A 16,820-nucleotide genomic window follows, 5' to 3' on the forward strand; every position below is an offset into this window, starting at 1 on the left:
TGTTTTCCTTCCCCCAGCACTAGGCCAGCCTCTGCCTGTTATCTGGGGGGGGATGTTCTTCCTCGTCTCACTTCTTTTTCTCCAGCCTGGAGCCACATGCTGCTCTATTCTCTTCTTTGTACCCCCTGATGTTGCATCCGTTCCCCGATACAGTAAACTCTACTCTGTCCCCTGCTTAGTCCCGTGCCTCTGACAGCAGGTAGCAAGCACCGATTCTCACCTACTCACCTCTCTGCTTGGTGGAGAGGGACCCAGCAAGAAAGCAGTCTTCCCTGTCACCTCAGGCATGCCTGCAGCTCCAGGAAGTCTGGCCGGAGGGGAATCTTTGGATACACCTTTATTCAAATGCCTGTGGTGGTAAACCAGGGTGTTACAGCAGCAAATGTGGTGCCTGCTCCTGGGGAGGGCCGTTTGGCAGGCACAGAGCTGCTGACGTTCATTTTCCTTCTGCTTCCCTAGTTGCAGCATATTCTTAGCACCCTCCTAGCAATTTGCTTTCTCATAGTTAAATAAGCATCAGTGCAAAGAATGCAGGTCTTCTGGTGGCACTTCTGCTTATGTCATTTCAAATGCTTTAGTTGTGCCAGTTCAGTACCAACCACTGACACTGCAATGCGCAAAGCCCATCAGTGAGGCCTCGATATCTTCATGTTGCACAAGGTATGTGCCCAGCAGTGGCTGCCAGGTTTACCAGTTGGGTTTTAGTTTAGACTTTTTTCCACTGCTTAGACAGGGAGAGTAGTCGTTTGCACCACTTCATGGCTGGCACCCCAGCTGTCGCTTCGTTCTGCTCTGTTTTATACTGGAGAATGGCATGAGGCTGAAGCATGAGTGATGGGAGATGCACAGGGCACATGCCAGAACACGCCCAGACAAATGCACAGCTAATTTTCCCCCACCCCTCCCAAACGCCAAAACTGTCCCACCATTAAAATCAATACCCCAAATGCTAGTCCATCATTTAAAATTCCATTGCACAGTTCTGTTGGGAGGAAGCGGGGCTGGGGTCAAACCTCTTACAAAGCTCCCTGTGTGTGAAGGCTTGTCCAAAGCCTTACGGGCTGCACAATACTGCCAGCCCTCCTGTTTAAGAGCAAGTGTGAAGAAACCGGGAACCAAATAAGTGGAGGAAAAAGTGGAGCTGCAGACCAGCCATAGCTTGGTAGGCAACAGCTAGGGAACCGCTGCTTTCAGTGAAGTCTAACGTGTTGCGGCTGAGTGCCTTCTGCGGGCAGCATTTGCCTTTCTTAACTACCTGCAGCTGCAAGAGCCGTGTGCCCTGGGTCCAAATCTTTCCAGTTAATGCTGAGCGTCAGTAGCTTGGCCAAAGAAGACTTTGAAGACTGGCAGGTCAGTGTTGTGTGGTCGTAGAACCATCGTGTGGTTGTGGGATCTGTTTGGAGTGTTGACCCAGTGTGGTTCCTCTGAGTCCAGGCTATGGAAAAGCAGCTCCCTGGAAGCCAGCAGCGATCTCGGCTTTGAAACTGGACTTCTCACTTGCAGAGAGCAAACCACTTTTGACTTTCTGCCACCCAGTAATTCTCCCTGAGCGAAACGTCTTCCCTTACTGCTTGTGAAATTCATAAAGCAGTTGAATTACTTTCTTCCACCCAAACAGAAACTGTTCCTGCTTTGGTTTTTGTTCTGCAGTTAACTCCCAACTTTCTTTTGAGAACATAATGCAGATGAATTCCAGTTTCCAGAAAGATCTCGCTGCAGCCAGGCTGTGTCTGGAGTAATGCTGATCTCATTTGGGTGGAACATGCTAGTTGTTGCAGAATAATCTATTACCCCATTCCAAAGCTTCCGCCTTTAAATCCGCACAGCAGGGATTATTTACTTAAGGATTTATGTGTGTGTTGGGGATCTAGTTTTGTCTGACCCTTCCAACAGAACAAAATGCAGTCAACTTTCCAGTGGTTTGAATTGTGCCTGAAGCGTGCTGCTACTGCGGAAAGGCCAGGGCTGGCTTGGGACTAGCGAGGGCCATGGCACTGCGTCTGAGATGACGTGGGTACAGCTCTGCGGCTTCCCCGCCATCTCTGCCTCTGAACCAGTCCAGCAGCTTTTTGGCAAAGGAACCTGGGCGGCTGCGTCAAAACTCTTCGAGTGCAAACTTCAGCCTTTCTGCATCATGCTGTGCTGGAGACTGATACAAACCTTTTGACATAGTTTTTTAGTGGAACTAGCATGGATCTGAGAGGTCTTATGAGCTCGGCAACTTGTTGGCTCCTCTTGGCTATCTTTGCCTACCTGGTATTTACTGCTCTTCCTTCCCACCCTACAGTTCTGCTCCATGGTTTGCTTGAGAATTGGTTGTATCCTGCAATAGGCTTTTCTTGATGATCAATAACTCAAATGCTTGAACATAGGCTTGTTAACAGAAAAAATTTGGAGCTTGAGTAGAATTTGTCATGCTGACCCTTGGTCTGTGTTGATACGAGGTTACAGGCTAGTCTGCAAATACCTGTGTGTGGTTTATTTGACAGTGTGTGATTCTAGTTTACAATAAATAAATAAATAAGGCTTCTTATTTCTTTTTCCTATTCCTAGTAACGGCCTCCCCAACTGAAGATGTCTAACAATGGAGTTGAAACAGAAGACAAACCGCCTGCTCCTCCGATGAGAAATACCAGCACTATGATTGGATCGGGAAGCAAAGATGCTGGGACTTTAAACCATGGCTCAAAACCTTTGCCTCCCAACCCAGAAGAAAAGAAAAGGAAGGACCGATTTTACCGATCTATTTTACCAGGAGATAAAAGTACAGTATTTTGTCGCTTCTTATAAACGTCCTGTCTGAATGTTGCTCGGAATGACCTTAGTTAAGCACCTGACGCTTAGTAATGGTTTAGGTTTTAGAAAATGTTGTGTGTTTGTTTCTTGCACGACTGTCTTGGTCATTTTGGGGTACATAAGGTACTGGCTGTAGATCTGTTTTTTCTAATGATTAATCCTGCCACATTTAATCCATCCCGCTTACTCTGTTTTGTGCCTCTTTTTTTTTTTTTTCCCCCTTCCCCTTAAATTATGAGAACAGTGTCCCTGAATACTGGGACTAGCACTGCCACTTCCCAGCCTGACTTGTCCTTAATGGTCTTGGAAAAACATAAATTTTTGTACCAATTACAAGCTGGCCATTTAAAGCTGGCATTGGTAATTCCTTTGGTGGGGAGTGGGGGGAGGTCTTTTGCTTATTTGTTGTTTTAAACAGCAAATAATTTGAGTTAAGCATGACTAACAGGCCATCTCCTGCCAGGCCTGTCATATGTTACTGCATGGTCACTTACTCTGTTCTAGTGTTTGGGTCAGGCATTGTCTACTTGCTGTTAAGAATAATCCGTTACTGCAAATTCTTGCACGTTTCTTGTGAACTGAAGGAATTTTCTCCTGTTATAGGGACTGTAACAGATGGAAATGGAGATAAGAACTGTGCACTGTACATGAAATTCTAATTTTTAAGATCAGGATATTTTAAAAACCTCTCTCTCTCACATATGAATCTTTTGAAGGGATGTAAGCAAAAAAGTCTCCGTCCCCTAATATGTGCTGGTTTCTTTTTATATCTGACCTATTTTTTGGAGTTGTTCTTTCTAATACATCAGCTTTTTACAGAGTCTGCATTGCAATGGTATCTGGACACTGGATAACTAAAGTCGAGCCTAGGTATCTTCAACTTCCTGGGCTTCAGGAGGGAGGCTGCCTCCTTAATATTTGTTAGCAAAAAGTCTAATTGGAGTGATACTTCCACTAATTTAAATAAGGAAGATCTAGGTTTACTTTCTACAAAATATTGCAACATTCATTATTATTATTATTATTGTTGTTGTTATTATTATTATTATATGATACCTTCAGCAACTTCGGATTGTTTTACAAACATGGATTTTTGATTCTGCAATCCAGAAACCCATGAACTCCATGTTAAAAGTTTGCCAGATCTTGGTTAGAACTTGCCATTATGAGTATTAATCCTGAAGAGCTGCAGGATTTTCGTGTCAGCTTACTTAAGGGAGTGGGGTTTTTAAATCTCTAGGCTCAGCAGTTGCAGAGAACAAAGAAATCACCTGAAATTTGTAAGAGAGTAAAAGAAATACAACCTGAAATGCTAGTTTGAACTGGATTTTAAAGGAGAGCTGCAAAAGTGAACGGTTCGGGTAAAACCAGCAGACGGGCTGCCAGTGATTTGAAGATGCCTGCATTTACTGAAGATTGGCCAACGTGGCAGATGCTTCGAGACATGAGAGATTTTTGTTTAGCCAAGCCCAGCAGAGCCTTCTGTTGCAATACACCTGCCCAAACGAGAATGGTTGCTTGTCCTCTAATTCCTGTTGAGCAAAAAATACCTTTAACACTGTCACCTTCACTTCAGATTGATTGATTGATTTTAATCTTATAAAAAACTTCTTCTAATCTCATGATGACAATTAAATTCCCAGTGCCTCCTGCTGTTTAACGTTAATGAAATTCCCAGGTGTTCAGGCAGTCTCTTTGGTTTGTGCCTGAAATAATTTGGGGGGTGTTTGTTAGTTTGGCTGGACTAAACGGGGAGTTGTTTTCCATTCAGAGGAATGTAATTTTGGGCAAATCCATGACCTTTTGATCCTTACCCAGGGAAGCCAGGGATTTGTCCTTAACCTCTGCTGGGGTTGCAAAGAGCCTGCAAAGATCTGAAATGCTTGGCGATTAATTTTGCTAGCAAATATGGACGTGGGCGAATTTTGCTAGCAAATATGGACGGTACTGGAGCAGGCACTTTACGAAGCGTGGGTGGGAAAGATGGGGTGAAGGGATTGTGCTTTATGCAAAGGTGCAGTTCAAACACATAGAGTCCTGCTGTGGAGCAGGCAACAGACCTGTTGAGAGCTTGTGGGTCCAGATCAGAGGGGAGGCCAATAAAGGGGGGGCATCCTGAGGGCGTCCTTTACAGGTCACTGGGTCAAGAAGGGCAGTTCTAGCTGAAGGCGCTTTGGAAAGTGTCTCTTCCATTGTGCTACCCCTGTGCATGAACAGAGCCATGGTGTAAAGGACACACGGGGCTTAAATCCTGGGCCTCATACATGTTTGCACGCTTCCATAGAGCTATGTCCCCTTGCCAGGCTGTTCTGGAGGTGTCATGCTCAGCCTGCAAAATTTAGGATGTAATTTATAGTCCTGATTTCCTCTGTCCCAGCCTAAACCCCCAAACTGGTATTTAAACAACCTGTCGGCTTAATACTGGATGGGTCCTATCCAAATGGATGCAGAGCTTGCGTGACTTGTTGCTTTCAACAGGAGTTGTGAACATCTGAAGTTTCTTGGGCTCAGCGGTGTCCTAGTTGAGGGTATGAATTTGGCTTGAATGTGGCACATTTAGCTCCTCTGAGCTTTGCTGAGCTCAGCTGCAGCTTCGCACAGAGGCAGGGTTTTACCCACAAGGTGACAGTTTGCAGTGCTCGGGAGCCCTTTCTGTGGTGACAAGGGGAGCGCTTTACTCAACCTTACCAGTGGAGAAGACCTTTCTCACCTCAGTATGCTTCAGGATGGGCTCACGGGCTTACTTCACTGTGGGACATCGTGCTTCCTCGCTGTAGCTCAAGTTGCCAGAGCATCACAAGGAAACTTTATGGGTGGCTCTTGTAACAGCGTCAAATGTGTGAGGTTTTGAATGAGAAGGTGGGAATAAAGCACTTGGTGGTAGGTAGGCCTTCTTAATCAGAGATACGATTTATCTTTTATTTATTTTTTTAATTTAGGATTCTTCAAGGCTTTTGACTCATTGCAAGGATAATATAATCACTGTAGAGGGGGGATTAAGTGTTTAGCAAGATTGGGAGTGCCCATCTCTTTAATTCTTTTTGTCTTATATCTCCTGCTATGACATAAATATCTGCTGCAAAAACCAATTATGTTATTAATGGTTTAATACGTTTAGGCTTTTGGATCTGTCAGATTTTGGATCAAAAGCTTCTGTAGTTCATTGTCCTCTGAGACTGCTGGAGGAAAATCTCTGAATTCATGTGCCAGCTTCATGTGCGTTCCCATGATGGTGAATTCAGTCTGGGCACTATAAAACCCTGCGTGTGGGATTTAAAAAAAGTGTATGGAGCAATTGTGGGTTTACCTGCCGTAACGTTATCGCTAAGGCAAAGTGATTTTAGTGTGAGTTTGTGTTAGCTGTCCCAAAGAGTTGTTGAGTGTCAGGGAAAATGTAAAGGGCTCAGAAGCTGTAGGAAGTGGTTGCAGGAAACTAAGATAAGTGGGAAAACATTAACTGCTTCGGGGGTATGAAAACAACATAAGCTATAAATGCAGAAAAATCTTTTCCTGTTTCCATATTGCAGTGTAGCCATCCTGAAACTCTTTAATTCTTTTTGTCTTATATCTCCTGCTATGACATAAATATCTGCTGCAAAAAGCAATTATGTTATTAATGGTTTAATATCTTTAGGCTTTTAGATCTGTCAGATTTTAGATCAAAAGCTTCTGTAGTTCATTGTCCTCTGAGACTGCTGGAGGAAAATCTCTGAATTCATGTGCCAGCTTCATGTGCATTCCCATGATGGTGAATGTTCAACCTATGCGTTGAACATGAACAGAGCGCTGGAGTTTTGATGTGACAGAGGTGATTATGTTATTTAATCAGTCCCTCCAGAACTGTTTTTACTGTTCTGTGTAGCTGAGGCTTGTTCAGGCTACCGTCTCCTGCTTTGGGTAAGCTAGCAGTCAGCAGTCATCTCAGTTTGCTGGTAGAACGGACACTGGAACGGTTGGTTGCAGAGAAGTTTATTGGGATTTGGGTGTGCGGCAGGGAGCTCAGGCTGTCTGAATGCAGAAATAAAAAAAACACTTAAGTGCATTGACTTCTGGATAGCACTTAATACCCTTTAGCTTTTTTAGGGATACATTCAATTCTACTGTGGCAGTTGTCCTGGACCGTGTGTGTGTGAATCATCCGTGCAGCACTCCTGCATAGTGGTGCTAGTACAGGTGCCCTCTTCCTCCTCACCTGAGTGATGGGCTTCGAGGCTGAGCTGACACCTTACTCTTTGGCTTGAAGAAATGGACTGATCCGGTAGACAGGCCTGTAGAATATGGTGCCTCTGATGGCTCCCTCTGCATCTCTTTTCCTCTTGCTTTGCGTCCACTGCTAGTGCATCCAGCTTTTTCTGTATACCTGCTGGATGCAGCTGCTTGTTCCTTCTTTGGCAGGCCTCCGTGCTGCAGATGCTCACCATCTGCTAACCAGCAGCTGCTTCTGTCTCCTTCTAGCTCCCCCCTCTGTGATGGCTCCTCCAGCATGGCAGCTTTCTCTCCTCCTTCCCCTTGGCAACTCTGTCGATCTTCTGCGATTCAGCTTCCCCCATCCCCTTTGTTTGAAAGAGGGATCGAAAACAATCTGTTCCATCTTCATGTCCCAAATGGAGCATCTGATCCTTTTCTTTCTCCAAAATTACTCTGTGCAACAGTAGCTCTGTAATGACGCAGAGAACAGTGCCAGAGCTGGCACTGAGGGAAACAGGATTTCGGTCCTTTGGGGCAAGCTCTGACCATCTCTACACAACTAACCACCAGCAGCGTCTTAAATAATTCTAATATTGAGCATTAGCCTCACAGGTTTCTGAAATACCTGGGGTTTGGCATTCATGTTGCCAAAAATGCACTGGGGAATGTCAGCCACGAAACAAATTCTATTTGGCTTTAGATACAAAAGGTAGCAGCTGGGAAACGTAAGTGGTTTAGTCACCTTCTCCTGGCTCTGCTTATTTTATATCTGCAAGCAGCAGCAAATCCGAGTAGAATGTGCTTCCTCCTTAAACTGATCTCAATTTCTTGAATACAGTAAATATTAAAAGGAAGATGGAGTCTTTAAAACATCATAAATATGGATGAATTTAATCCAAGGCATAATGATAATGTTGGTTGAAGACCTGACTTGAAAATTTGCAGGGTGCATCTGCTTTGATTTATTTCCTTTCCTGTTTCTTCATGACTTCTGCTCCTCACCTGCCAGATTCTGCCCTCTTGCTCTGTGTCTTCAAAGCTCGTTATTGAAACCACGTTTAGTTCATTTTGTGAGCAGGAAAATATAAATGGTTTTGCTCATATAAGATTTTGTAGCAGAAGCACACATGTTATATTTGGTTTTCTTCATAAACTCTGTTTTGAAGATGTAAGATGAAAGAAGCAATTTATAAGCAGTATTTGTAGTTAATTTTGTCTCTGTCTAAATATGAGAGGTGACTGTATATTTAACAGCACTTTTTTTTTTTTAAAGTTCCTTAAAACAACAAATAAAAAATGTGTTCAAAACTGCATGGCTTCCACTTACTGCCACTGTAGTGCTTATACAGACTCTGACCTGTATAAGTTTGGGTGAATATGTTAGGTAAATAGCTCTTGTGCTGTTGAGTCTAGCCCTACCGGTTGATACTTGACATTCCCAAAGTATCAGTTTCCTTGTCGTATGCTTGTCCTGTGTTACAGGACTTTTGATTTTTTTGTTGTCCACTCACTGTGGCTGCTCTTAAAGTGAGGTAACAAAGTTTTTAAACTTGCTGTTTGTCTGCCCCAGATTGAAATTCTATACCTAGCAAAAGGGGGTGTGGTTGGATAGGTAAATTGGAAGCTATTGGGGAGATTTTAATTCTTGATGGATTTATGGATTTTTTGTTGTTGTTGTTTTCTCTTCCAGCCAATAAAAAGAAAGAGAAAGAGCGGCCGGAGATCTCCCTCCCTTCAGACTTTGAACACACGATTCATGTGGGGTTTGATGCAGTCACGGGAGAATTCACAGTAAGTGAATCTGGAGGAAGAGAGAACTATGTGGTTTGGCTTATTGCTAGGAGGAGCCAGGACCATTAATCTTTTATATAGTAATGCTGGAAAGGCTATTACCATCATCTAGTTTGATCTCCTTTGAAACACAACTGCAGAGGTTACCCACTAATTCCCGCTGAGAGACTGTTTGTCAAACTCGGCACGTCCCAGGAGCCCAGGCTGCCACCGAACTTTTCCCTTCCTGTTTTTTTGGCTGATGTGGCCAGCAAAACATTGTATATCTCTCCTCCCTTCCCCTCCTCTCCTCTTCTAGAGCTGGATTAGGCCTACAGCATAGTCTGTGTCTGCCAAATAGGGCTCTGAGAGTTCCCCTTCAGGGGAGACACAACTGTGCATAACTATTTATGACAGAATGTGTATGTGCTGTCCTAAGGCTAAATGGCAGATGCTTTTAAGCGTTTTTTTAATTGACATGCAAAATACTAGGAAGACAGAGTTGTATTTCATCATATTATTTTTCTTAATTTGATTATGAGATAGTGTTTAATAACAGTAGAAGTTGTTTGCGAGCAAGCTGGTTTTAGCTGTCTTTATGCTTCCTTTTCAGGGACTTTGTTCTCCTAGCCTGAATTGTGTGTATAGTTGTGTTTTGCATGTCAGCCTCTAGACTTGCCCAAGTTAACCTGGATGTACCAGTGGGGCATTACCTGAGTGGTGTATCCAGCCATCCTTTTGAACAGGGAGGGTAACTTTATTGATAAAGGATCCCAGTTGCTTGCCGCTTCGTCTATACAAACTGTTATTCTTGCTGGTGGTGAAAAGCACAGGTCAGGTTGTACTCCAGATGTGTTTATTTTCTGGATGAAATGATGTCCCTGTAATGAAATTCTGAGCTTCAGATGTGAGGTTAACATCTCTGCTTTCCCAGCTCTGGTTACGATAGGCACCAAACCGCTATTATCAAAGAACTCTAGTGCTACAAGAAGACCCAAGTGAATGTTGCGTGTTCATTGTCCTAGATGCTATACAGTGTATGTTACTTCTGTAGTCTTTCTTGGATATATGTAAATATGTGTATACCTGTGCATAAAGGTTTTTTTTTTCCTTGAGGCTCTTACTGAACTGCAGCATTTGGGTCTGCTCCTTCCTGTCTTTTGAGTTTTGGTCTTCAAAGGACCCGGGACTCACCCAGAGCCCCATGAGCAGTGTGGCATTTGCATGTCCATGTGAGGAACATGTGTCTTGTAACACAGACAGTGGCTAGGAAGGTATCGATCCACCACCTCATTTCTTTTCCTCTCCTCTTTTCTCCCTATTTCCCTCACAGCACTGAGTAATCCCAGAAACTGTGGCAGAACTGTGGCAGTGTGTGTGTGTGCCGTGAACGACGTTAGGCTGACTGAGCTAATGAGGTACATCTCCCCACAGGGAATGCCGGAGCAATGGGCACGTTTGCTGCAGACTTCCAACATCACCAAGTCGGAGCAGAAGAAGAACCCCCAGGCAGTGCTGGACGTGTTGGAGTTTTACAACTCGAAGAAGATCTCCAACAGCCAGAAGTACATGAGTTTCACAGGTACACGGTGATCGCCTCATACGGCTGCTTTGTCCAACTTTCCATTAGTCACTGCGTGTGGGGTTTCTTTTGTTTAATCAACAAGTAGATCTGTCTTTTCAAGGAAAATGTGAATGAGATTCTCTGGCTGCTCACGCACCCCTCTTCCTTTAAAATGCTGTTCTGTTAATCCTGATGCCCAGCATAGCTACAAAAGAGGAGGTCAGTCAACTGGCTAAATCCCAAAAACGCATAGGTTTTCTGAAGCTTACAGCCAGCATCTGGAAGGCAGATTCCAGAGGACTGGTGTTGGGTTCCTAGTGAGGAAAATCCCTGGAGAAAACAGGCAGCTAAACTTTGCACCGGTGTCAGTTTTTGGCGTGGGTGTGGATGTTGTTTCATGCATGCTTGGGGTGAGGGTCTCTCTGCTCCTGTGTGCTATGATTGAGGAATACACCTCAGCTGCTAGGTGCTTGATAACTGCTGGCTGGATTCCTCTAAAAATCAAAGCTGCCAAGGTTTTGTGCCTTCTTTGTATGGATTACCTACCCACTGGAGGACTCCTGCAACCACCACTTCTTTTCCCTTTCAACTCTAACTCCTCCCCTTTCTAAATATTAATCCCTGCTTTGGCTCTTTTTAAGAGGATGGAGCCATGTCACCAGAACTGGTATTAATTGGGAAGGCTGCAGGCAGGGATAAAAGCACAAATCTTCCCCGTGTGTGCCTGGGTAGTCTAACAAGAAGCCCACCAGTTGACTCGTGGGGTCCTCTGTTGCTGTTGCAGGAAGTTTAGGTGGCTGAGACTGAACATCTTGCAGGTCTTGGGCTAGCTGCAGTGCCTCTACTGGTGATTTAGCCCACTGAAAATATTTTGTGTATATGGATGGAGGAGAGTATTGATTCAGGTGTTGCTCTGGGAAATTCCACCCTCCTGCGGCAGGGATTTGGGGCTCCTGCATTTATCTGCAGAATTTTTTTACCCTCTATTCCCATATCTGCCATGTGTCAGCTTGTTCTGGGGAGCTGAAGGTAATGCCTAGGTTTGGGAGCAGCCTTTTTTCCTGCCGCTTCCGAAGGGAACTTGTCTCTTTCTCCTCTCCCCACTGCTGCTGCATTTACAACTCACTTATAAAGGCATTACTATCTATCTCTTTCAGATAAATCAACAGAGGATTACAATTCATCAAATACGTTGGTAAGCCTTATTCACATTCTGTCTCGAGTTCGGGGATTTAAAAACTTGTATAAAGTAGTTAGCTACATGTAAACTTTTAGTTTGCTTAGTGTTTCAAAATCTGAACTATATATATTTGTATAGTGAATACATGTTTATACAAACAGGCATGCTCCTTTCACATTTTTTCAACTGGGGGAGAATCAAGTAGGCAGAAGTAGCTTTTATTAGTGAAGAGTGAATTAGTGAATTAATGAACAGAAATAGTTCTGTTTGCATAGAAGTCGATCTGTTCCTGTACCTAGAATTTGATAACCACTCTGCTTTCAGGTTTTATATGTCTCTATAAACATCTGTGATATAACAAAGTTTAATGACTAACCTGCAAGGTCTGATAGATCAAAACTAATGTTGATTAGTGTTGATTAACCAAACTAATCTCCAGCAGAAAAGGAAGTAAAAGGTTCTCCTCCTCTCTGCTTGACCTTTACTCTGTCCTTACCAGGGCAGGCACCACTCCTGTTTGTTTTGTTAGGAGACACAATACGCTTCCGTATGTGCGTGTGAGATGGAAGAAACAAAACTTTCAATTTAAGATGATTCACAAAACCCCACAATTCCCTCATCTCTTGTTTTCTCGCTGCCATGCCATTATCTAGAGTTGGCTTGTTCTGCTCCCTTCTGGAGGCAGCGTATTCAGATCTGACCATTTAGAATTCTCTGCGAAAAGAAAAGGAGAATGTTTCTGCCGTTGTTCATTATTACATGTCATTGTATGTCAATCCTCAGGAGTTTAGAATATCTAAGGCTGTTGGATTTTAAAGTAAATCCTGAAAAAAGCAGTAGTTACCAGTCTACTGAGATAGCCTGATGTTTTTGGAAGACACAGGGTAACCTTTAATTTTGGGGTTATTCAGGAAATTCCCTGTATATAGGTGGTTTTTCTTGTTGCTTTTAACAGGCTAAGCTTTTAAGTTATGTCAAGTACACTTTAGCAATTATATGTCAGGATGCTGGTGACTTCAGGTTCAGTGAAATACTATGTTGTTTTCCCCCTCTTTCAGAGAGAACTTTATTTTAATACTTTTTCCGCTGCCACTCACTGATCATGCAGAAGCAGAACTGGTCTAGTGGGTTGATGATCTCGCCAAGTTTATTTTGAAATCTTTGTAGTGTAAAGGATGCCATTAACTTCAAATCCAGTTTCAAATTTAAAAGGTTAAAAGTGACTTTGATTTCTAATCACAGTATTGCAAAAAATTCCAGATAATTAAATAAAAAAATTGTTCCTGTTTTTCATAAAACTTTCTTTTAGAAAGCAATTTTAAAAGGAATTTGAAAAGATTTTACCAGATTCTGCTTCCAAAATCTCTCATTACTTAGTTCTCAGTCACAATACCAAAGCTGGTGTTAACTTGACCTCCCAACATTTAGAAAAAACATTAAGATTTTTGATGCAAATTAAAACATTTGAGGACTGAAATCTCAAATCTGCATGATCAGGGTTTGAAGCAAGCAGCAAAACAAGAGAGGCAACATAAATAATTACAGATATTTCCAAACCCAGATGTTGTCTGCAGAATTGCTGGGTCTGCTGTGTGGGTGTTGGGAAGGCAGTGAGAAGAGCCCAGGTGGGTCTCGAGTCCTTGGGAAGAGGATTGCCATCACACAGGCAGATGACAAGCTCTGTCTGAACAGTTGCATCAGGCAGTGCTGGACCTGCCCCTCCATTTCCCACGAAGGCTCAGGACCTTTGGGGTTTGAGTTTTTCAGATACTGTAACTGGCTAGGCTGTTCTGGTTATTATTTTTCTGCACTTGCTTCAATGCAGTCTCTGTTAGGAGCTTAATCCAATGTTTGTGATTTTGTTATAACAAGCGATTGGGTTTTTATTTTTGCTATTTGTGTAACCACGTGCAGAATGTGAAGGCTGTCTCTGAGACCCCTGCAGTGCCCTCCGTGTCTGAAGATGAAGATGATGAAGATGATGCGGCTCCACCCCCTGTGATAGCTCCACGACCTGAACACACAAAATCTGTGAGCAGAAATACTTGCTTCAGCCCCTGCCGCTGCAGTCATGGTCGGGTCTTGACTGTGGCTCCTCATCCACGCTGCACGGCATGGTGCTGAGCCCTTCTTGGGAGCAGGAGGGAAGAGGTGGGAGCCATGCCTTCTGGCAGAGCACCTTCGTATTATCACCTGCCTAGTTATGGCAGGGACAAGAGAGTCCTTGCTTAGTGACGTTAGCTGTTAACAAAGTAGTTATAGAAATGCATCCCTGACAATGACAAGAACAATAACAAGATGAATAGAAGTGTTTAAGTCTTTATCTGATTTGTATTAATATGTATGTTTTTCTCAACAAAATTAGATATACACCCGCTCTGTGATAGACCCCCTTCCTCCTCCTACCAGAGATGTGGCGACCTCTCCTATTTCTTCTCCCTCGGAAAACAGCACAACAGTGCCTGACATGCTGGTCAGGAACACGGAGAAACAAAAGAAAAAGCCAAAAATGTCAGATGAAGAGATCTTGGAAAAATTAAAAATGTCCTTTTTTTTTTTTTTTTTTTTTTTAAAAATTAAATTCCAGGTCCTGCTGTGTTGATTTCTCAAAATCTTAATAAGCTGAAATGTTTTGACATTCCCATTTTGAGATCCCTTACTGAAGACATTGCATTGTGACTGTGTGCCAAAATTGGGGGCAGATGTAAGGTGGGGGGAGCATAAATGTAAGCCAAGCACCTGTGATGCCAACTGAAGTCCCTGGGGAGTTACAGATCCTCAGACTCTGCAAAACAAGTGCTGAATAAGTAACATCTACTTAACTATGAAGTCTGAGATTGTTCTACATCCTGATATTCTGTAGCTCTGGAGCGTGGATGATTATACTGAAATGTTAGATGTAAGGTGAGCAGAGCTTCCTTCTGTGTCTAAAAGATGGAGAGAAAATTAATGCATCCTCAAGTTCACCATCCCACGATACCATGACACAAAGTGACTTGGTTATTCTTAAGTGCCCTGACATTGTGTGGGTACCCAAATTAGTAGTTGTTTCTGAGAAACATGTCTCTGTTGTGTCCTAGTGTCTTTAACAGTCCCTACCTTCAGTTCATGGGTCTTCTAAAGTGCTCCTCTGCTGCCTGGTATTTTTGGGTTATGCTGTGGCATATCCAACAGCTGAACCAGCTCTTCCGTGCAACTGATTGTTATCCTCAGCCTGGGCCGGTTTTTATTGGGGTAGAGCATTTCTAATTCTTTGAACTACTAATCCTGTATTAATTGCATACATGCCTTGCTTGTCAGTTGATGTAAATTGTGTTAGCACCCCTGTGGTCAGGCTGGTCTCCTCGGTTGAGGGTATACCCCTAAAGGTCAGTATTTTATGAAGCAAAGGCTAGTAGCTAGATGAAGGAAAACTTAATCTGAGGGTGTAACTTAAAAAAAAAAAAAAAAAAAAATTTAAAATGGTATCTGGGTACCTCGTTCCTCTGAATAAAGCCTAGGCTGAATTGATGGCATGTTAACTGGAACTGCTTGCTATTGGAAAACTCATACCCATTGTTTTAAAACAGCAGCTTCACTCACTTAATTAGCAGGACCTTTGTATCATTAAGGATTGAAGCCATTTTTGTGACCAGGTAGGGCAAGCAGGGACTGTGGCAGGAAAAAGGTGCTATTCTAATACAAATACACTCACTTCTGTAATGAAGAGAAATGAAAGTGCCACTCTTAGGAGTGCTGGGTGGCAGATGCGCCTTCTGACACCTTGCTTGCTCCAGCAAGTGGTGTTCAGTGCTGAACTGGTTCTTTAGCATTGAGGGGTTTTGTTATAAATATATGGGTGCATGAAGTTCAGTGGCCGCTGTTAGGTGTCAGCTTCTAGATCTGGGCTAGTCAGAAATATGTGATGAAGTTTAATCCTGTTGTAAACTGGTGTTTTTCCACTGAGGGCCATGGAGTTGTACTTGTGCAAAGATGTGCAACCCTTTCATGTTTTGGTTTGACATGTGAATAAAATGACTAAAATCTTAAAGCATATATATATTTACACGTACTGAAGTTGTGCAAAGGTTAAAAGGAAGCTGATAAATCTCCACCTCTTAGCATTAACACAGCATTGGTGCAAACATTAATGAATCATTGACTTTTTGGGAGGTAGGAAACATTACCCCATTTTACAGATGAGAGCATTAAACAAGGCAAGATTGGCAACTGCCTCTTGTCACTGCAGCACTGTCCTGTCACTGCCATGGGGAAACATTTGCCTGTCTCACAGTCTGAACTTGTAGCCTGTTAGGCTTTGAGGGAAAGTTTACGAATATTTTAGAAATGCTTGTCCTCAGGGCCGACAGCACTGCTTCCATAATAGTACAGTGGGGTTTATATAGTCAGATTTCTCTTCCCACCCTCCTCTCCAAACATGGACCATATTCCCTTCCTTTACCTCTGTCTGCCCTAAACCCTGGGGGTTTGGCTGCTCTCCAGCAGTGTCTGAAAATAGCCTCCTCTTATTCTGCTTGCTACTGGATTTCTTGGCCTAATGGCCATGAGCAGTTTCTTTGCCAGTATACATCTGTTTAGGCTCAGCCCTAGACCTCTGTAAAAGCAGCACCATATGTTGGCAGCTTGAGTGACTTGTAGACACCAACTCAGATGCAGCTCTGCATCCCTTGATCCTATTAGCCACCCTGGTGCTGTTAGAGAGACGTGCTCCCGGCTGAGCTCTAGGAATTGTTGGCTCTGATTTCTTCACCCTAAGAAGGGTGCAATTGCTGCCTGTCGTAGGGGTGTTATGAATACCAGTTAATGTTTGCAGGGAACGTTGAGTTTCAGTGATGCTCCTTTTGTCAGCTTCTCTGGTTTACCCCTTGGCAACCCGCCATACAATTCGCAGGACTCCAGCGTGTCTATGCAGCCTGCCAACCGCCTACCCTTGCGCTGAGAGCTCCCTCCCCTCGTACAGAAAACATTGTGTTCCTTGTGGATACCAAATCCACCTTGAGTCTGAGCGGCCCCTCACCACCCCGTGTTGCAGAACACCAGGCAAAGTGTTTTTCCCTCTGAGGGATGCAGTAATACACTTTCTTCTGTCTGAACAGCCACATTAGGGGAGAATGAGCTGAGATTGCCTCGGGTTGCTCACCAAAACCAGAGCAATGCTGCAGTCGCATGGCAACTGCTGCTAAAACCTGCACTGACTGTTGGGTTCCTGGAAGAGCAGCCCGAGCATTGCCCAGGCCAGGGGAGATTTGGCTCTGTAGGGTCTCTCCAGCTTCCCCCCTGAGTCTTGCAACCCAGTCATTGTGTCAGTAATGGCTACGGTCC

At 43.6% G+C, this 16,820-nt stretch overlaps 1 protein-coding gene across 1 annotated transcript in view; it reads left to right on the forward strand.

Annotated features, from left to right (window-relative positions):
- Nucleotides 1–16,820, forward strand: part of PAK1 (p21 protein (Cdc42/Rac)-activated kinase 1) — a 53,097-nt gene that overhangs the window by 19,800 nt on the left and 16,477 nt on the right. The window contains exons 2-7 of the mRNA XM_009321928.1: nucleotides 2,554–2,764; nucleotides 8,675–8,775; nucleotides 10,189–10,336; nucleotides 11,476–11,513; nucleotides 13,413–13,529; nucleotides 13,864–14,042. Coding sequence (XP_009320203.1) covers nucleotides 2,575–2,764; nucleotides 8,675–8,775; nucleotides 10,189–10,336; nucleotides 11,476–11,513; nucleotides 13,413–13,529; nucleotides 13,864–14,042 — 773 coding nt within the window. The 5' untranslated portion in view covers nucleotides 2,554–2,574. The remainder of the gene's footprint in view (nucleotides 1–2,553; nucleotides 2,765–8,674; nucleotides 8,776–10,188; nucleotides 10,337–11,475; nucleotides 11,514–13,412; nucleotides 13,530–13,863; nucleotides 14,043–16,820) is intronic.

This window comes from Pygoscelis adeliae, unplaced genomic scaffold, assembly GCF_000699105.1.
Source record: "Pygoscelis adeliae isolate BGI_AS28 unplaced genomic scaffold, ASM69910v1 Scaffold263, whole genome shotgun sequence".
NCBI classification, from domain to species: Eukaryota; Metazoa; Chordata; class Aves; order Sphenisciformes; family Spheniscidae; genus Pygoscelis; species Pygoscelis adeliae.